A 21,308-nucleotide genomic window follows, 5' to 3' on the forward strand; every position below is an offset into this window, starting at 1 on the left:
TGCTTTGCCATTTTTTCAAGCGGTGAATACCTACCTATGCAGATGGCTGCAGAAAGCAAATTTTAACCTCTCAAGGTGGATCGCTCTGAATGGAAATGAGAGAGATTTTTCTTTTTAAAGAGGGAGGACAGTGTTATTGAAGAAAGGAGGGAATCATTGTTCCCAAAACCTTCTGGCAGGAGCTGGCAAAAACTCAATTAAATGATCCAGACAAGATTATGATGATATCCTTGGCAGCTAGAATTGTATCTGTTTAGGCAGTTGCTTTGTCTGAATGTGACAAGAGAAGCTCTGCAACCAAGCCGGTATTTTTAAAAGGACGCTGGCTGTATCAATTCTGAGACATCAATTTTTTAAATTTAATATTATTATAGTTGGCCCCTGACACCTCCATAATCGAAAGATACTGGAAGAAAAGTTTTAGAGGCTTTACTGGCTAGTTTTTCTTCTCTGTTTTTTGACTTACTATCTTTACGTAGCTTGGGTTGATTTGCAGCAGCATAGAAAATTCAGCATCTGGCACTATTTTGGGTGGAATGTACTGCATTGTAGTATTGCCACTGTGTCACTTTATGCCTTTAGCCAGGGAATTCTTGTCCTTCATATCCCTCTGTCCTAGGAGTAGAGATCTGCAGTTTGGCGCCCTCACTCTGTGCTCTGCTTCCCCTTTTTACTCGGTTATCTCATACCAGTGTTGCGTGGATCAGATGGGCCTGTGCTGCGTGGTATTCCAGAAACGCTGTTCCTAGCAGCCAGGGGAGCAGAGCGTGACTGCATGAGCTACAAACAGCCTGTCGTCTGCAGGCTGTAAAACAATTCCGAAGAAAATGAGAAAAGGGTGTTTGAGACGTGTTAAGACTTGCAGGTGACAGAGATAGCAAGGGTGAGCGGGTGGGCATGAAGTGAGAGGGGTATTATTTAGTCGGCGTGGATTCGCAGTATCATGGTGCTGCTAGCTGCAGTGCCCAGGAGGGAGATGGTACATTGTGATATATGGTAGTTTACATTGATTCGCTGACACGCTTCAAGAAGCACAGTTTATTATGAGGTATAGTGTAATAACTTGCTCCTTCAACAAGCCCTTTTGCTGAACTGTGGTACAGAAAAATAACACGGTCAGTGACTTCCAAAAATTAGACCTTCTGCTGCTTCATGATTTGGATGCCAGAGGAATCAATTAATTTCCTTTCCTTAACTGAGAAAATCTCTTTGCCATGCAAGGTTACTCGATCAGATGGGTATTTTTGCAATGGTAAATGAGATTCAGAGCTTGTGATGCCACCGTCAGTATTAAGAAAGATGGCAGATTGCTGACAGAATCCATGCATTAGTTAGGATGTGGCTGCCAACCTGCATGTAACAATGCTCTTAATGATTACAGAGAGCTCCTTTGTACCCAGTTGGCGGTGGTGGCTTCACAGATTCGGATGCCATGTTCTGAGTCATTATGTATTACTGCCTCATTTAAGGAAGTGCCTGGCTGCTTAGTGCCAAAGGGGTGATATCAGGCACAGCTGTGATCTCCACACAGGAAGCTTCGTTCAGCTGATGCAAATGTTAATTTACTCTCCTCCTGTGTCCAGGCTGTCTTCAGTAAGATTCCTATAGGATTCATACCTCTTGGGAAGACCTGCACTCTGAGCAACACGCTCTACCCTGAGAGCACGAACCAAGTCCAGTAAGTATTACATGTTTCTGAAAGGGGGCTTTTTTTGGTTTGTTTTCAAGGAGCAGTGCTTCTCAGTAGCTTGATACTTTCCTTTTTCTTCTATGTTACATAGAAGTTGGCAGTCTCTGGGCAGAACCTGATGATTCTCTGGACTTGCCTGAGTTAATGTCTTCCAAAAACTGACTAAAATTAAAAGAAGGAAATGTATGTATTATTAGAACATGAAATAATTTGCTGTGGCTAATTTCTCTGTGATCATGTGATATTCAGAGTTTTAAAAAAAAAAAAAAAGGCTTAAAAGGATCAAGCCTTTTAGGAATAGTCAGAAAGGATATGACAAGGATATAGCAAGGATATGACAAAATGAAACAAAAAAAGTGGTCTTTCTGTCCCTGTTGTAGTTTAAGAATTCTAGAAACCAGTCCACATATAACCTGGTTAGGACCTGCAAAGTAAAACATGCAAGAATATTTTTATGGGAAAGGTTGGATCCCATTACTGACTTCTGCAGGGTTTCTCGCCAATCCCTGTGATGGGATTGATGCTGGCAACTCTCCAACAACCTGAATCTTATCTGTCAGCATCCTGGATATAATCCAGTCTGGCAGTATCTGTTGTCTGCATTTCTGTTTGTTGTAAGTTTGTTTTGTCCATTTCTGAAGTAAAAAGGCTAGTCAACTAGGCTTTTGTTTCCCCACACTTCATTTCTTTTAAAGTTTTTCCTTCCTCTCCTCCCATACTAATGAATATACTTCTCCTTGCTCCTGAAATCTGTTCCCTTTGGTTCTCCCAGTAACTCATTAACATTCTTCTTTGCGGAACCCTTGCTGGTATCCATCATACATGAAACCCACGAGCCAACTGGCATAACATCCTTCATTAAAACTACCAGAGTGCTTTGAAGCTCAGCAAGATGGACAAGGCTGTAATCAGCAGCTAAGATTAAAATAATAATTTATGTTTGGGTTCTAGAGAGGCTGTTTGAAATGAATGATCATCTTGTCCCAAGGTAATGAACTGTGCAGGTGAGACTGCAGCATATTGGTGAAGTTGAAAGGAATTTGGTCAATAGGCTGCTTAACAACCCACACCAGTAACAGAACCTGACTTAAGAAGTACAGAAGTGATATTTTAAAAAGAAATATTTGGGCTTTGATTCCTTTGGCACTATTAGAGTTTACCTTTGGAGTAAGAGAATTGTAGAGGTCTTATAGAAAGAAAAGAGTTAGGAGAAAAGAAGGGCTGAGGGAAGAACAGCTTCCTTCTCCATTTCGGTATTCTAAGCCTGATGAAGCCAAAGGCAATTTCTCCTGCTGGTTCACATGAATGTTGGGCTAGATCTGAAAACTACGTCTGGTTTGGGGTTTTTTTTTTCCCCCCTGTGCAGCTGAGACACTGGAAATTGTGTGCAATGTGAATTTAAATTTTACCCAATTTTGAAAACAAGGAAGGAGTTTTAATGAAATATATGCTTCAAGGTCTGAACACTTTATGAACTTGAACGCTTTGTTTACAAAATCTTTAGTGCCATGCTTTATGACTTGAAATGAGAAAGTGCCTTAGCTACTGTCCACAACTTAATGGAGACCAAAACCACATGAGCACTGCTGATAGGTAGATTTATGTTGATTAAAAACTACAAAACAAATTTACATACTAAGGCAATTTAATCCCAGACCCATTAATTGAGACCAGTCTTACAAACGTCCCCTTTTCTCCCAGTTTGTTATACTTGCTACCAATAAAATAAAACAATGATTTGGGTCCTTAGTGTGTTAAGTATCCGAAATGGCAAGTAACAGAGTTGGCGTGTAATCTGACAGATTAGCTAAAGAAGGAAGAATCTCTGAAAAGCTTAGGCTAAGAACTTCCTTTTGCTTTTCAGGTCTTTTGCTATTTGTTAGAACACAGGCTTTGTCGTGTGTTGCACCCACCCAGTTTGCTTTCTGATTCTCAGAGTTCTTTCCCTGGGGTTGTTCTGTTTGCTGCAAAAAAAAAGCCCCACCTGGACTTGGAGTGAGGTTTGCTGGAAAAAAGTGTGATGTTAAAGCTTACTTTTTTCCTCCCTTCCTGTTTCTTACCCTTTGCTTCTTTCCTGTTTGTTTTGCAGACATATTACTAATGCTACGTTGGCCATTTTGAAGGGAGAGACAGTTCCACTTGATGTCTTGCAGATCAAGGTAAAAGCATCTGCTTATTTGGCACCCAAGATTCCTAAAACTTTCGTATTATCATCTCATTCTCTTTACGTGGACTGCTTTTCCTCTGTGTAATGCTGTCATGAATTTTGGTTTATGATATCAGCAGTTCTGATGGCAGTCATTTCTCCACTGTATGCTATGACATCAGATAGTCTAAACTGGAGAAAACACTAGAATGCCCAAACATCTTTTTTTGAGTCTCAGAGAGTATTTATGAATACAAAACTTACTAACACCGATATTTCTGTAGAAATGGTGAGGGATAACAATAGCTGTCTGAGCTGATTTAATGCATTCATATGTATTGTGGAGTTAATAGCTTTCTTTTTCAAACTGAAAAATGTGAAATGGGAAAACTTTTGACTATGCCTCCTGTGGTTTTTGAATACAATTTTTCTGTTATGTTGCAGAATGGACATTTCTGCAATGAGAACTTAGTGTCACTGTGCAGAGCTCCTTGCTTTTGGCTGACAATATCCACAAAATGAAATGGTTGCTGCTGGGTGTGCAATCAAACTCCATCAGCCTCTTCAAAACTTCACCTCTTATATTCCTCTCTGGGAGCAGATGAAATGTATAGCACTTAAATTTTGCTTAGCTTTATTGCAGTTGGCTTTTCATTGTACCTCTTCTGTGAAATTTCACTTTTAGGATGAATCAGAAATCCGTTTTTGTATAGAAATATATATATTTCTATATGCAAAAAAGCAAAGTTGGAAGCAAGATAAGAGAAAGCAATTTCACAATGTTTATTTTTCTTTACAGGGAGAAAAGGAACAGCCTGTATTTGCAGTGACTGGTTTAAGATGGGGATCTTACAGAGATGCAGGAGTTAAAGTTAGCAAGTAAGAAAATACTGTTTTTTGAAACCGTACCTTTTTTAGCATCTGTTGCCTAAAAAGACATACTTCCTTCTTGTAAAGAAGTCTTTTTTTGAGTGTAGGCATTTGACAGGCAGAGGCACCCACACTTGTTAAGTCTTGCATTACACACATCGGAGTGTAAGACATTTCAGCATTTTTGTCATTTGAAATAAACGCTTACTTGGTGCTGACCTGTGCTTTTAAGTACTTACTTTCTGCTTGCCTTGTGGTGCCCACTTCTGGAACTTTATTCAGATGGTATCAGTGGGAAAAGCTCTCCCTTGAGTAAAGTCTAAGTAAAGTAATTGGCCATTGTTTTTCATCAGTTGCCAATGAAAAGATGTACGCAGACTCCGTAACTCAATTCCAACAAGGGACATCGGATGCAGTAGAAATGCCCTTCAGTTCCTGCCAGAAATGGCATGGACCATGCTGTCTGATGACTGTTCTCTGAATGTTAAACTAATAATTGTTGGGTTTTCTCCAAATGGACATTTAATATGCCACTGTCTGTATCAAATGACTAGCATTATCTGGTGAAGAAGCAGCAGGGCCAAAGCAGTTCACTTCTCAGACTTAGGGAGGAATTGCAGCACATGCCTCTGCTGCACAGCTGTAAGGAAATACTGTGTGTTTTGGGAAATGAGCTACCTTTGTCAGGAAACAAGAGGTAGCAGACCTCTGGAGTCTGACTGGCAGATATTTGAGTAGGATCAAGAGGTGATATAGAGTGGGGGAGATGCAGTAAATGCCCAGATTGTCTGTCCCTGGGAAGCAAGGGACATGCTTGGTAGTTTGTGTAGGTGCTGACTTGGTTGTGCTGCAGGCTCTCCTGCTAATTGCAGCCGCAAGATGAAGGAAGTGCACGTCTCTCCCCTCTGCACTCTCACTAGGCTTCCTGTGTGTGTCCTGTTTTTTGCCTTGTGTCAGCCTTCACATCTTTTCCTGCAGCAGTTCCCATTCGCAAGAATCTTTTGGACTCAGTGCTGGAGGCACAATAGCATCTCTTGTACTTGGGGCAGCGTGAACATTTTCAAACTTCTTTCTCTTCCATGAATGTTTTTGAATATACAGAAAATGCGTCCAGCTTGGAAAGCACTTCGGCCACAAAAGAACAGGTGTTCAGAATGTGCCTGGGACAAGGACCACGTGTACTTGTCCTGTTTTTATACTTCTTCCGAAGCATCCACTTTTGGTCCCTGTCAGAGATGGGTTATTGGCCTAAATGAACGTTTGGAGTATTCCAGTACAACTGATCTTAAATTTAAAAGAAGGCACCTACTATGAAGGGAGTCAAGCCATAAGCCACAGTTACAGACATTTGTCTGACTGTCCCTCTGCTAAGCACTGTCCTGGTGGAGACATGGTGCTGTTTTATGTTTTTGAGGTTTTATTATTTTGCAGACAATTTCACGACTTGATGGGAGTGGTGTGACAGTTGCATGCCTTAGTAGTTAATGATACACTTAAATCTGCAGTACTTTTGAGCTGATGGTGTTTAATGTGCTTTGTTGACCTTCTTTGGTGGAAGACAGTGATCAAAATGTGTGCCAAGCCTGCCTAAATATAGTCACATCTTTAGATTCTATACAATACTTTATGGCTGGCAGGATTTTTATTTTGCAAAACATCTATTTTGATCTGAGAATCCTTTGGGGCAAACTGATGTTTGCTGGCTCTGTTCTGAAGCTGTTGTTGTCACTGAAGCTATAGATTTTTGCTTGTTTGTTTCCTCCAGCCTCATTCTTTATTGCATATTGCGAAGATGCATCCCACCAGCTGTTAGACCACAGACCTTTAAATCATTCCCAGTTGTATCACATAACTAGGCAAAATTCTGCTACTGAGATGTCATGCAGCCTGTTGTGAAGATTGTATACTGTATTTTTGTGATCTGTGATTCAGGAAAGGGATGTCACTGCTAAGCTGCTGGTGATGTATAGAAACTGTCTTACAGTATCACAAAGCTAAATGTTGTAGGGGAGCATTAACTTCAGTGGCAAACAAGTCTGTGTGCTCTGACTTCATGCAAGATTTCTCTCTTTCCCAGTATTGACCCCTGGATATCTTAGAAGTTCTTTCTCTGTTCTTTTTTTCAGGTACTGGTACCTTGGGCCTCTGAAAACCAAAGCAGCTCACTTTTTCAGTACATTTAAGGTAAAGAGTGATTTCAGGGAAAGTGGTTTTGTAGTTGTGAAATGGAAAGGCTGACTATACTTTGTATTATTTGTCTGCAAGTTTTTATGGAAGGTTCTGGTAACAATATAAAATGGGAGTGAAACTCAACTTGTTAAAAAACCTACCAATTGATAGACTTTACATCTGAAGAGATGAAGGGGAGGAGGAACACTTTAAAAAAAAAAAAAAAAAAAAAATTCTTTACTGAGGATCTGTTGCTGCAAGATCACCAGGGGGAGCCAGTAACTACCTTTGAAACTAGAGGGCAGTAGTGGTGGCGAAGATAACTGCTGAAGTGCTCTGTCACCTTTTTTCAGCAATCTTTCTAATGATAACATTTCATCCTGATTTATTCATCTGGCAGGAGTGTCTGTAATTAGACTGCTCATGCACGTTGATAATCAGGCTTCCATGTGTAGTAAAATGAACATGAAGATTAATAGCTTATCTCACCTTAAACTTCTCTGTTGATTAAAATTGATCCTGGAAAGATTAAAATTTGACCTGCTTGAAAGGTGAGGCATTTTTATTCACATGCTTTTGCTGTTCTCTGAACGTATGAGGAGCCTCATGGAAGTGTGGAAATACCCGGGAGCTGGTATGGTAGATCAGATTGTGCAGTCCAACCATGCTGTCTGTGATACTGCCAATGCTTCCTTTATAGGATGCTCCTGTAAAGGGGAGTTAAAAGTTAAATTGTAATGTGTCCATGAAAGATATTCCACTCCCCCCGCCCGCCACATCCCCAGGAAATTTGAGATGATGATTCTGTCTGCTGGCATTCTAGATAGAAACATTCTTCACTTCTCTCCAGCCCCTTTCTCACTCTCGTTGAGTCCTTAGTGGCAGTGATAGTGGATTTCACTGGTGAACTATTCATGGCACATCAAAAAGATCTGTTTAACCTGCTTGACATTAAAGAGAAGTGCCCACTTTTTCTGCTATTAAGACAGAAAAGTTTCTACCTGATCTCCCCTAATTTTGATGTTCATTGCCTTGTGTGCCTCTTATGTTATCATTTTGTTAATTTCCGTAAGAAATTATGGCTTCAGCCTGTAGAGCTTAATACCTTCCTAGCTTGTCTTTGCAGATGTGCACTTCATCTTTTCTGGTTTTGCTGTAGTTGTCCTTTGAAACAGGATGTCCTGAAAACAGTGTAAAGCGAAAGAACTCACCTCTGATGACATTGTTATGAGTGTTATCATCTCTTCTAAAATATACAGGCTTAAATTATCACAGCATTGCTGCTTTTTCCTCTAATACTTATTGTTTGTGCATTGACCTACTGATAAAACCTCTGTTTGTCCCGTTTATTATCTAAGTATGATAGTGGAGTCTTACCTTGCTCTCAGAGTTGTAAGGTAAATTAGCTTAACCTGTGCTACAGGCTCAAGTCTTGTGCATAGAAAAATAATTGTATTGAGTACACATGAGCTCTTAGCTGTGTTGTTTTAGTATATACGTTTAAAAAAAATCGTATTATTCCCTCCGTAAGTCCTATGTCTTTAGCATTTCGGAAATTATTTTTAAAACACAATGAGAGGAAATAAACTTTGTCAGCACTTGGAAGTATTTCAAGAGCTAAGGTTCTTCTGTAGTCCATCAATTTCTGGCATTGGAATCTGAAATATCTCCAGGAGTAATGTATTACTACTACATTTATTTTTTTTTCTTTTTTTCTTTTCCCCCCCCTCAGATGCTTTGTAAAGCTCATCTGACTTGCCCTAAGACCTGTTGTATTGCTGTCTATAAGCACCTGACTGTCAGGTCAGATCTTGATTGTTTGAGTTGTTGGAGATCAAAGGTCTGCCAGGTTTTAGTGCCCTTTGGCTGCACACAGCACCGTAGTCTTTGCCTGTTTGCCCTAGACCCTGCTGTGCAGTTGCTCTTTGAGGTTGCCTTTGTGCCATGCAGAAACCAATTGTGCTTTCAAACATGAATGTTGACCTTGCCAGTTTTGGTTGTTGCCTCCAGCCAAAAGCAGCTGTGTCACCCTGCCACACATCAGCAGCAAAGAAAACATCCCTTTACCCTCTGCTTATAGAGGGGAAAATTCCTCACTTCTGTGTGGGGAAGGAGTAGGTTAGTAGACTTGGGAACCGTGGGCAATCTTTTACAAGCTGCAAAAATGTCATCTCACATACGTATCTGGAGGCGGGGGAGCAGTAAAGTAGGCTGAGGCAGTGGTGGGATCTAGGTGGCTCCGAAGGAGTACTTGGGAGCACAGAATAAATAGTCTGAAGGACTAAAAGAATAAACTTGCAGTTGCTCAACAAAAGGCTCTTTATCTTCTGTCTTTCCTTTCCATGTAAATCCAAGGAATGGCCTCAGAAACATCAAGCTGCTCTCATGTATCTGGGTCCAACTGAGAGACCTCCAGAAGAGCCAGAGGAGAAACCGTCCAGACCTCCTTTGTATGTGAGGCTTTACAGACGACTTCGGTTATACTGGGCATCTCCTCCAAAAGGTGAGGTGTGTGTATTTTGGCATAAACTCACAGGCAGGCTTTACTCCTCTAATACATCAGAGGCGGGGGGTGGGGTGGGGTTTTTCTTTACTTTTCTGCTCTTTCATTTTTATATTATTATTTGTTAAAAATATGACCTCATCAAGATAGTTACGGTGCTATCTGCCAGAAATGGAACAGAGTAGTCCTCCCAGTGCTTGTGGTCTCATAAATAAAAATGCATTTGTAAAGAACCCGGGATGTTTCTTGGGCTCACAGTTGCTTGCCATTGCTATGGAATCCTCCGTAAGTGATACTTGGCTCTTATGGGCGAGCTTCTTGAAGTCTTCCTCCTGTAGAATGGCTTCTTAGTGGGCAGGCGAGAGAAGAGCAGCCCTTGTTTTTCTGTGTGGGGGTCGGGGGGGGGGGGGGGGGGGGAGCTGCTGATACAGAGTAACAAATGTTACTTAAAATAGAACAATAAAACTTGGGCCATGCAGAAGCCTTATGTTTCTCTTAGTACATTAAATTTCTTTTGGTACCATCAATTTTCTTCTCTGTGCTCTGTGATCCTCTCTTGGGTTGGGTTGTTAGCTAGGCAGTGCATGTGGCAGACTGCAGTAGGAAGAGGAGCGTGTATTTTGCACAGTCTGGAATGGTGCACAGTCCTTATCATTCCTTCTTGGCTAGCGGAGGTGATTTAGACAGAAGTGTGGACTAAGTGACCTGTATAGGAGAACCGAACCCTAGGGTTTCCTTCTATAGAAAATGCATGTTATTGGTGTACCCTGAACACTGGAGTCCTGTTTTTTTGGTAGCAGTGCTTCATGTGTTTCCTAAATGTTCCTGTAATATTAGCTCAGGAGATCTGTTAATCCCTGGGCATAAGGACTCACAGAGCTGCCATGTAATGTGCTTGATAGTCTTTCCTGCTACTGTGTGAATGTTGGTGGTATTTTTTTCTTTTCCTTCAGTGGTCCAAGCTCCCTTTTCCTTTAAGATTTTGACATTTGAAAGAAACAAAGCTAGTGGTCACAATGGGTCAGAGTGATTTTTGCAGATTGATATTTCACGCTTCATAGCAGTGAAATGATGATGTGTGTAATTAAATTCCACTTAATGGTGTCTTCTCTTCTGGATTCGCAGAAATCCCCCAGGAGGTAACCCCGGAGGACTGGGAAGAACTGAATCTATCCACCATTGAGCTTTCCATTGCAACTCAGAACAGGCAGCTTGATCTGACAGTAAGACCATAGTATAACTGGATTCCAAGTGCTGCCTGCCCACGCAGTTTTCTTTTCTTGATAAAATCCTATTTTTGTATCTATATAAATAAAACTTACTACCCCATACAAGTATGGGAGAATCAGTGAATAGGCAAGTTTCAGAGCCAGTGTAAAAGCACTGGAGATGCATGTAAAACTGGGATGCAGTGGGATCAGGAAGGATTTATATAATGAGAAGGTTTCACTAGCCAAACAGAAGCTTTAGGATTGCCCAGGAGAAAACAAGGCATCAACACAGGCACTCCTTTCCTTCCTGACCCATGAGAGAGTGATTTCAGTTTTATCAGATGGTGCTGGAAGGAAGCTGTGAGCCTGAGTGGCTTCCTGGAATTGTGGTTTTTTTCTGTCTTCTGGCTTGCCAAGCAAAGGGTTAAAAAGAATTGGGATGAGAGAAAGGACTGGGGCTACACTGAGTTAAAGGACAGGAAACGCAGGTTATTGTAGAAGAGTATAACCAAGGGAGTGAGGGAACTGTTCTTGTCTTAACCTTCTCAACATGCTCATGCTGTTCATTCACTGTTTTAAAACTTGTCTTTGGCTTATGTCTCTGTTTTCTTGCAATTTTATTGATGTGAAAGCTATTCAGGTAGATGTCAGTCTTTAATTTTACAGGAAAATGCTAACACAGTGATCCTGTACTGGTGACATGCCCTTCGTGTCTTCCTCGTGGCTGCGAGAAACCACTGCCACTACACCCAGATTAACAGGAGGTGTTGAACTTACTGCAAGTTGTTTCTTGCTCAGATTTCATGGTCTTTAAGAACCTGAAAATTTGTGTTATATTGATATATTATCATTGTAGGATCAGTCAAAAAAAACAAAACAGGTAAACCTAGACTTAAAATTTCCTCCTGTTTTCTCCTTAGAATGTACCACATGAATTTTAGTTTCTTCTTCATCAGTGGCTTATGATTTGGTCCGTCAGCATCCTAGTAATGGTAGAAGCTAGACGGAGACTAGTATTTAGTGTTTTAGCGGTTTCTAGATGGCACTTGAACAGAACAGTTTTAATTGCTGAACTAGATTGCAGTCAGTGTTGTGAAGTAAAAACAGACCTACCAAGAACTGAAAAAGTATCTCATCGCCCTTATGTCCTTTTTCTCCCGCCCCCCCACCTCCTTTATGCCTTCAAGGTGCTTTTTAATACCGGTATTGAACAAAGAAATGATGTCAGGTTCTCAGGTCTCTGGCATAGCCTAGAGAAATGGACAGGTTTATGTTAGGGCAGTTGTACTTTTTTGTTTCGAGAGCTTGGACGTATCTTGATACTGCATCTTTTTTTCTACAGATATGGACCCCTTATAGTGTTTTAACTTCCGCTCTTGAAGCCATTGTCCATGTAGCCATCAAAGCTGAACAACAGCTCTCTCAAATCGATACCAGGGCATATCTGCAGAGTATTGTCAGCCACTCCTGTCTTTCTGTCTTACCGCCTAGGCTGCCCTGTTGAAGAGAAACTGATAAAGCCATACAGGTGCAGCTCAGACAGTGCCAAACCTGCCTCTGCAGATACAGCAAAGAAATAAAACAAGTTATATTAGTAGATGCATTTATTTTTAATTTTGTCATTTTGATAGCATCTGCAGTAGGACTTTTGCCAGGACAGAAATGTAAAAATAAATAAAATAAATAAAAAATGAATTGCATCTTAAAGTTGCTTTCCTGGCAAAAGCTTTACTGTATACTTAGTTTAAGGGCAGGCTGTAAATAGAAAAGAAGCTAAGTAAGGAGTTTGAAGGAATGATATCAAGAACACTTTGATTTCCAGTTTGTATTGTTTAAAACCTTCTTACTGTAATGTTTGTTGGCCAAATGTAGCATCATTGTATTATTGCTTAAAGTCATGAAAGACCTACTGATTAGAAATCTTTCTGAACAGAAGTAAAACCAAGCGATCTGTTATTGCTGTCTTTCGTAAGTGTTTGAAATGTAACAAGAAGCCAAATGTGTGAATCATTATTTCACTTCTTGCGGTATTTGTTGCTGAATGCTATTGTTGAATAGTAATCAATGAGAAATTGCTATCTATAATTTATAATCCAAATCTCAAGTTGAGAGTAGAAAAAAAGCATGAAATGCATCTTCTGCCTCCTTTTGTGGGACAAAGGACTGGGCATTTTGTGAACATATTGCAGTATCATGGGTGTGGCATTTTGAAGAGTTAACTGCTTCATTTCTGAATCTTTTTTTTCATAGCGCACTGAAGACTTCATGGATATTTGCATCGAAGCAGATACTGTCAGCAAAGGACAGTTTGTGAACAGAGGGTGAGTATGGGAAGGCTGCAAAAAGATGACGGAATCTGTGAGTCGGAGCACTAATTCTGAGAAGTGTGCTATTTTTCTCTGATCTTGTGCTGCAAAATTCATCAGCAGAGGGCTACAAGGGCACCAGTCAGTAATGCTTCGTGAGGATTACTGATTTTGTTCTTTAAAATTCTTACTAATTTTCTCTTTCTGGAAACAAGGCAGAATAGTCTACGTGGAGTTCTTCCTGGCTTCTGAGTTTGCTATACCTTGATTGGTGCTATTTGGATAACACTGTCATAACAGAGTTTTACAGAGAGCTGTACAGAATCTTTTTATAGGGATTCTTTTATATAGGGAATCTTTTAGCCCTAGCTGCTCAGTGGATTGAGAGGCGGGTCACAGAGCTGATATGTTTGTACTAGTGGTACCTGGAATTTTTGAACTCTGATTAGACAGGTCTTGCTTCTAAGTGGGGGGGGGGCGCTCCTTGACTCAGTGCCTCTTGTAAGAAATTTGGTCTGAGCTGGAAGAACTTTTGGAAGATGAGAATTTAAACAGGGGCTTTAAGCAAATGTATTGTTGCTGCTTGCATATGGAGTTAAAAGGCTGCAGGTATGAAGAAGCAGCATGTAGAGAAAGAGTGAACATGTATTGCTTCCTTTGTGCTTAGAATGTTGTCTTGTAGTATGTTTGTTCCTCCTGATCTCACCAGACACAAATCTGAGCTGCTTTTTCCAGCTTCTCCATACAGTCCCGCTAACAAATACATTGCATCTTCAGTGCGGTTTTTACCAGCAACAGATTTTCCTACTGTATCCAAAAGTGCTCCTCTGCATATTACCTTTTTATTTGCTAATACTGTTTTCTAGTCTTAGAGCTCCCTCTAGTGAAATCAATGGAAAGATTTCAACACCTTTTTACTTGCTTGTCATCACCCTAATAATTCCTGCACGTATGTCTTGTTTATGATACTAAGAGCAGCAGCAGGCCTCTTATTTGAGCATCTCACGAGCCTCAATGGGTATAGGAACTTCTGACCTATGCATACATGGTAGGTCAGGTTACCACTTGCAACTGCTTTAAATTGTATGAACTGTGTGGACCGTAGGTTGCTTGGGACTGAAATCTTTGCTTTGAAGGCTACAGAAAGAAAGGAGGAGGAGATTTTCCTATTAGCAGCAAGAGGGATCTGGCCTCTTAAAGGAGGGAGATGAAGGAGATGCTGTGCTGTGTTCTTGGACACTTTGCTAGCAGAAAAAATGTGGATGAATTTGTGTGATTTGAGGGAGGAGTATTCGAGTGTACACCCATGTAAAGAATGTCTCCCTTGAAGCATGGACATGCTTCACAGAGTAGTATGTCGCATTTCTGACTGCAATTACACTGTTGTGCAGAAAAAGCCTCTGATGAGAGTTAACATGCCCTGCTGGCTAGAACTAATTAAAGGCAGTACCAAAAGCTTTGAGCTGCTGTTCAAGCAAAGATCAAAGTAACAAGCTCTTTTGATTAAATAGTGCCCAAAATCTGTAGGTAACAAAAGAAAGAGAAAGAGGGGTGTATGGGGTGGGGGAGCGGCAGGAGGGACTGGTTAGTCCTACAGAGAAAAGTCAGAACAGAAAAAATGTGCCCTGTTTTTGCAAGGCAAAAATCAGGGTGTTCAGAGAAGCTCTTCACCGCACGATGCCCTTTGGCAGCTATGTTTGAATCAAGCCCGTTATTAGAGGCTCCCCATTGCCTAGCACCAACGGTGTTTGTCTTTCGAAATGTGTGAAGCTCCTTCTTTTTTCTTCTTTTTTAATGCTTAGTTTTAAACTCCACCAGAATTGGGGGGGTTGAAAAGGTTTTTAGGGCAAATATCTTATCAGTGCAGGTAGCAAGTTTGGGGTTTTTTATATAGTGAAGAGGACACTGACACGAGCTGATCAGAACTGATGGATGACACAGAGGAAACCACGTTTGCAGCGGGGAAACTACCGTGCAGGCTCAGGAAAGGGGTGTGTGTCCAGAGTGCTGGAGGGCAGCTGCTGTTGGATTTCAAAGAAAGGAGTAGGTCATCCCAGGTGTATATGAAAGTGCCCTCCAGCTGTGGATCAGATTCGTGTGAACAAGAGCATCTGCAGCATGGGTAGAGCGGATGTTTAAGATCAGGTTGGGGAAGAGCAGGTGGTTAAGCTGTAGTGCTTGCTAAGAAGTGCTGGAGGGAAGGAGAGCGGGGATGGTAGGTGTAGCATCAGTAATCCACATCCTGATAGCCAGCTTAGATTCTGTATATGAAAACATGAAGAGCTGTCACTCCAGGGCATGAGTACAGTTACCAGCTATGGTGCAGAAGATTTGGTTAGTCTTTTTCTGAATCGTTTCACACCAGCCGCATCTGGGGACGAGAACTAGGTTAAAATTGTGTGTGTTATCTGCAGTAGGTGTTGTGGCGCGCTCTCTGCCTGTATTTTTGTAATTCAGCAAATGGAGTGGGATAAAACAATCAATTGGAATTGTTGCTGGTAGGCTTTCGTCTTGCTCCCGTTTCACTTTGTTGTCGTATCTTGAGTAAGGAGCGGAATCAAATGGAAATAACTTCTGATCCTTCTATACTGGGTCACTAGATAGGCAATCACTGCAAGTGGAGTTGTGTCTATTTGCTTCTACCAGTGTTCTCCTTTGACTGATCTTTAGTTCCATCTCTTGTCTCTTTTGAGCTTCCCTTGACCCTGTAATTGCATCTATGTAGAGCCTCATTTTACCTTCGTGGACCAAAAAATCTACTTGCTCACTTGAGTGCAATATCTAGGACCTTGTATGTCAGGCTTTGAGCAGGTTAAACCTTAAGCAGGCAATCTTGCTGCTTGTTTGTACAGCACTGTATAAACTGACAGTATTGCATGCCATCAATGATTTATAATTTATATTGCCGGGAGGATGCTTAATTCCCTCACATTCACTCATTAATCTTTTAGTATATACATATTTGATTAAAAATAAACTTTCCACAGTTAATCTTGCTTTCGCTCTTCCCTGCCCTTTCCTTTGTTGTCTTAGTTTTTCTCCCTTTGTCTTTGATTATCATCTCCTGTTTCAGTGCTCTTTTCCCATGTTCTTTCTCTGGGATTTTCTGTGATTTTAAGAGGTGCTTGCATTCCTCAGGGCGTAGAAGGCTTGGTGTGTGGGGAGTTTCTGACATGTTTTTGTGACTGGGCAATATTTAAATACACTCTTCTTTCATATCAATCTGCAGAACAGACAGAAAAGTTGGGGACAGCTGGCATTGCCTGTTGAAGTAATATCTGTGATGATTCTGCCGTGCTCGAAAGCTGTGATACATTAACGCTGTAACTTTCTGCTGTCCCCTTTGCTATTTGTGTGTTGCTGTCTGTCTGGAGAGGGGCCCAAACTGAGGGGTTACTGCCTGGGGTGCGCTGTACCCCTTGTCAAAGGTCAGCCAAAAGGTTATGTGTGTGTTCAGTCAGGAGGCCAGAGGCAGGTCAGCGTACCCAAGAGCTTCTGCTTACTGTGCAGCAGCGCACTATTCTTTAACAGTTGAACCAGTGACAGGACAGCAACCTAAGTCTTGAAAAAGACCACGTGGCACTTGCATGACCAGCTTTAAGACAGGCAGCTGCCTTCTATGTGCTCCCGTTTGACATCCACAGAAGTAGGAAAGTAGCACTTCCGTAAGTACAGTACAGAAATAAGAATCTCACCAGCACCAGAAGAGAGACAGTAACTGACAAACCCGGGTGTATTATTTGAAATAGGTAAAATTATGGTGTTCCTGGGCGTTTCTTCACAAGAATGATATAAAAGCAGCTAGTAAGAAACTTCATGCTGACTGGTGTTGATGTGAGAAGAGGTTGGTTGGTTGTTTTTTAGATGGTAGTTTAGTGGTTCGGTGTAACTAATTCTATCAGGTTTTTTGGCTTAGGGTTGCTTAGGTTGCTGGTAAGTTATGTGGGTGTGTGGAACACAAGGAGATGGTAGTCATTGATTGCAGGAACTGTACAGGTCAGCATGTAAGTGAGGAGCACAAAACTGTCCTGTGTGTTCAAATATACAAAACAGTATGCTCAAATATATTCAGTGAGCCTCAGAACTGAAGCTGGTTGGAGGTTGTCAGTGAACACTGTTATATGTATTGAGTGCAGCAGAAGAGGAAATGTCTATTTCACTTTCACAGTTAAACCCACAAATATTTGTATACGCACATAACCTCTAAGTTTACCAAATGCATAGTGACTTACCAGCCCGTAATGACATCATCCCTAAAGATGGCTATTTCCTAAAGAATCCTCTCTTTACCTTACCTCTCTTTTGCTTTGAACAGAAGTCAAAAGATGCGTGATCCACATGCGTGCCCTGCAGGGAGTCAGTGCATCCAAGCCAGCAGATGCATCTTGCAGCTTCCAGAGGTGAGAAGCTGAGGGAGCTGGAAAACTGTCACTTTATTTCCTCGTGCCTGTTGATGCTGCACATTAAGAACTCCCTACTCCAAATCTGGGAGGTTGATTACACTGCCAGTGAAACACAGTTTCTCAGTGCAGCAGCTCAGTCCCTGACTAGGAGACACTGGGAAAGTGGTCTGTAAACCAGAGGGGGAACTTCATTCTGCCAGTAAATAGTGACAGACCTTTTATGTAGACAGTGGTCGTAGCTGTTGCATATGCACACCTTCTCCTCCTTAGTACTGAATACTGAATTCCTCATCTACGTTTTACTCTAGAAAGGATTGTGCTGTAGAGAAGATAAATATTAGAAGCTTTGTGGAGACCAAGGAGGGTGACTCAAGGCAGCGGGGCTCAGGTCACTATAGGGAACTGTCTTGAAACTTTGAATAGATGAGGCTGAAAAAGAAGCCAAAACTGTGTCCACCTGTGTAGTTTAGATTAATCTTTTGTTAATTAAAGATTAGAAAGAATCTTTAGATTCTTAGATGGAAGAATCTTAGAATTCTAGAATTCTTAGATTCTTAGATGGAAGAATCTTAGAATTCTAGAATTCTTAGATTCTTAGATGGAAGAATCTTAGAATTCTAGAATTCTTAGATTCTTAGATGGAAGAATCTTAGAATTCTAGAATTCTTAGATTCTTAGATGGAAGAATCTTAGAATTCTAGAATTCTTAGATTCTTAGATGGAAGAATCTTAGAATTCTAGAATTCTAAGATTCTTAGAAATCTTAGAAGAATCTTAGATTCTTCTTAGAAGGAAGAGGCTGTTATTGCAGGCTTGGGGAGGACTATTTCTTGTTTTAGCAAGGACATGAAGTCAGTCTCAGATAATTTCTATCTTCAAATGATCTATTCTATATTCAGCAAATATTAAGAGAGAATAGAACATGCCAAAAGGTGGAAAAATCTGTGGCTACAATGTGAAAATCATGAATTATGATGTCTTGCTTAGGCAGCATCCTAATACTTGCATCAAGCTTGTATCATGTCAGTTTTGTGATTCTGAAAGAATACTCTAGAGTGCTAGGCTAAGTACAGCTGTGCCATAACTAAGGGTTGTGGTATAAAATGAGCTCTTCATACTGCAACTGCTGTGAAGACATTTGGAGTACGTGTGCATGGCACAAAGCAGTGCTTTTCAATTCCTTGACCTAGCTTTCATGAAGGAACTGGAGGCAGCTCAGCTGAGTCTCACCAGCTTTGCAGAGAAGCGGGATACGTTGATCCAGGTGGACTGCTGTACCCCTGACTTCCAGGACCTATGCTACTTTCTCTAACCTGTGCTGTTCTGGTGTACAAGTTCACTTGGAGCTAGTTTGAGTATCCACATAACATAGCCTTACCTTGAGTCAAGTGCATGCAAAGCAGTCACTAAATTTGGTTAGATAAAGTCAACCTGCCATTTTGATGAATGGTTTTGATAATTGGTGACTGTCAGCGTTACAGAAAATGCTCAAGAAAATTCTACTGCTGAGTAATTCCTGACCCATGAATTGCTTTGCATCTCACATTTCAGATTGATATAGTAAAACAATACCAAAAGGTGTTTGTAACATGGATTTAATAGGAGTTATTTAACAGGCACTTCTGCAGATTAGCTTGTGTCACCACTGGCAGACCAAGATCTAAGTGCATGTAATTGTACTTCCAATAGCAAAGACTCCATCAGTATAAACAACGTGGGTCATTAAAGCATTTAATTATCACCAATTAGCAACTAAGTGAGGTAACATCTTATGCAACAGATGTGATATATTATGTGCAGTGAAAGGTAGCTCTCGCTGCGTTGTTGAGACCAAATGGGCTGGAGGGCACAGGGAGGGGGTCATCTTGGTTAGAGCTCAGCTAAATATTCAACTATAGTCTATTAGTAAAACTGGGTACCAGTATTACAGCATGCCGAAATAATCTGTTTGATGTTTAACCCTGACCAGCACTGTTATCTGTACACAGGGCACTGAGGGATCCTTTGGCATTGATAATGAAGAGTATGAAGCTATGCCTGTGGAGGTGAAACTATTACCCCGCAAACTCCGGTTCTTCTGTGATCCCAGAATGAGAGAGCAGATGCTCCATGCAGCAGTACAATGAGAATTTATGTCAAAGGGACCAAGGTTTACCAGTCTTATCAGGGTCTCTTCAAGGCACACGAGACCTCACTGACTTGATAAGCCCCACCAGACTGATAAGCCATTTGGCTATTTTTAAGCACAAGGTATTTCCAGTGGAAGAAGCTAATTTGGCTAGTCTCAAAGGGGTTAAAAATGCAAATGAAAATGCTAAGAAATGCATGGTAATTTGATGGCATCTTTTTTTCCCCCCAAAGAAGTCATCAGTGTTCCATTTACAGCACTGCAGGCTGAGTGCTGTGTGCCAGATGCTACTGCTTTAATGCAATTGTATATTAAAGTAAAATGAAAGCACACTTGTCATTGTGTTTTAAGAGTTTAGGTCTCCTTTACCTATGTATAAATCTCGCAAAACCTGGGATCTTTTGAAAAATTTATTTTGGGGGAGTAATGTGAGGGAGGTCTATGAAATGTTGGAATTGCCACATTAAAACAGGTGGTTGGTTATCTCCTCTGTCACAAAATAACTTTGAGATCGGTGATACAAAGCTTCAGATGAAGTTTAAAAACTCCCCGTATGTATCTGGATAAGATATTTGTGTTGTTTTCTTCATCTTGCCAGATTCAACAGCACAGAGTTCCAGTTAATAATATAGTAGAAATACATTCCTTGATTTTAGGTATGTTATAGAGAAGCAAATTGGAAAATGTCATAACTGACCCACAGCTGTATGAAGTACATGTGGAAAGACTCTTTAACAAGTCACATGAGTCTTTTTTGTAAGTATTCCTTTTATTCCTGTAGTAGTATAGCACAAATAAGGGCATCCAAATAACATTTTTATTCCTTGTACCTGGTTGCTCTTCTCTTTAATGTAAACAGTGCTCATCACTCCTTATGCAACCTACATTCCCTGGAGCTGGTGCTGTAATTAGTTTTGTTGCTTTTCTGAGCTTTTGTTTATAGCTTCACTTTAATTGCTGAAAGGAAATATTATTGACTTGGGCAAGGTTATCTGTTGCCCTTCTTATTATAACTTAAAAGTTCACATGATTCTGCCTTGCTTACTGGAAGAAAAAAAATTGATCCTTATTTTTCTGATGTGATTGTTATTTGTACGTAGTCTCCATATTATGCTGTGATCTCCCGTAAGTTCATCTGTTGGTTCTTTGCTGTAATCAAAGTAAGGGCATTAGTGAATTGATTTCGAGCAGCTTTGTTAAAGACTTTGTTAAGGACTGGGTCCTGGCCGCATGCTGCTGTAACAGCATCCTCTGCTGGAGACTTGCTAAAGGAAAAGTGTTTTGAAAGGGGAAGTAGGGTTGGCTTTTTGGGTGATGCCGAAATCAAACGGAATGCTGTCCTTCCCTTGACTACAGTGTGGAGAAACTAATTACCTAAGCTATTGGGGCAAGCACTCATCCCTTTGTTGACCGAGACCGAGGGGAGTAGAAACCTAGTTCGTTTTAATAGTTATGCTGGTGATAGGGCCTGTGTTCTGTCTGTCTTCTGATTTGCAGCAATTAGTGTCCAGTGGACCTCTGGGATACTCTCCAAGGAATACATTGGCTGGGCTGGGCTCTGCTCTTTTTGCTTGCCACAGAGACAGCCGGAACGTTGCTCTGCAGCCACTGTCTCGGAGTCAGGGGCGGTTCTCAGCAGTTGAGTTTTTCATCAAGCTGATGCTTCTGTAATAAAATTAGCAATGCTTCTGCTCAAGTGGCAGGAAAGACAAGGCAGCAGCCATTTCAAAAAGGTAAGCTTTAATTGTATTTAAAAAATACCCATGTTTTAGTAAGCAGTTTCTCTACACAGCCACAGGCCTATGAGAGCAACCACACATCTGCAAGATGCAAACAACATCAGAGCTGTTAGGACTACAACCAGCCTGCCGCTAGGGGTGAG

The 21,308-nt window shown here is 41.0% G+C and overlaps 1 protein-coding gene across 3 annotated transcripts in view; it reads left to right on the top strand.

The window, feature by feature from the left end:
* AGK (acylglycerol kinase) overlaps positions 1-20,775 on the top strand; it is a 38,357-nt gene extending 17,582 nt beyond the window's left edge. For 2 of the 3 annotated variants that reach the window (XM_074582647.1, XM_074582655.1), the window contains exons 9-17: positions 1,584-1,678; positions 3,780-3,849; positions 4,636-4,715; positions 6,833-6,890; positions 9,231-9,378; positions 10,504-10,601; positions 12,840-12,910; positions 17,211-17,295; positions 19,287-20,508. In XM_074582647.1, the coding sequence (XP_074438748.1) occupies positions 1,584-1,678; positions 3,780-3,849; positions 4,636-4,715; positions 6,833-6,890; positions 9,231-9,378; positions 10,504-10,601; positions 12,840-12,910; positions 17,211-17,295; positions 19,287-19,424 (843 nt within the window). In that variant the 3' untranslated portion in view covers positions 19,425-20,508. Of the gene's footprint in view, positions 1-1,583; positions 1,679-3,779; positions 3,850-4,635; positions 4,716-6,832; positions 6,891-9,230; positions 9,379-10,503; positions 10,602-12,839; positions 12,911-17,210; positions 17,296-19,286 lie in introns of all 3 variants that reach the window. The other variant, XM_074582663.1, reaches the window with a different exon arrangement.
* Positions 20,776-21,308: the final 533 nt, after the last annotated feature.

The sequence above is a fragment of the Larus michahellis genome, chromosome 1 (assembly GCF_964199755.1).
Source record: "Larus michahellis chromosome 1, bLarMic1.1, whole genome shotgun sequence".
NCBI classification, from domain to species: domain Eukaryota; kingdom Metazoa; phylum Chordata; class Aves; order Charadriiformes; family Laridae; genus Larus; species Larus michahellis.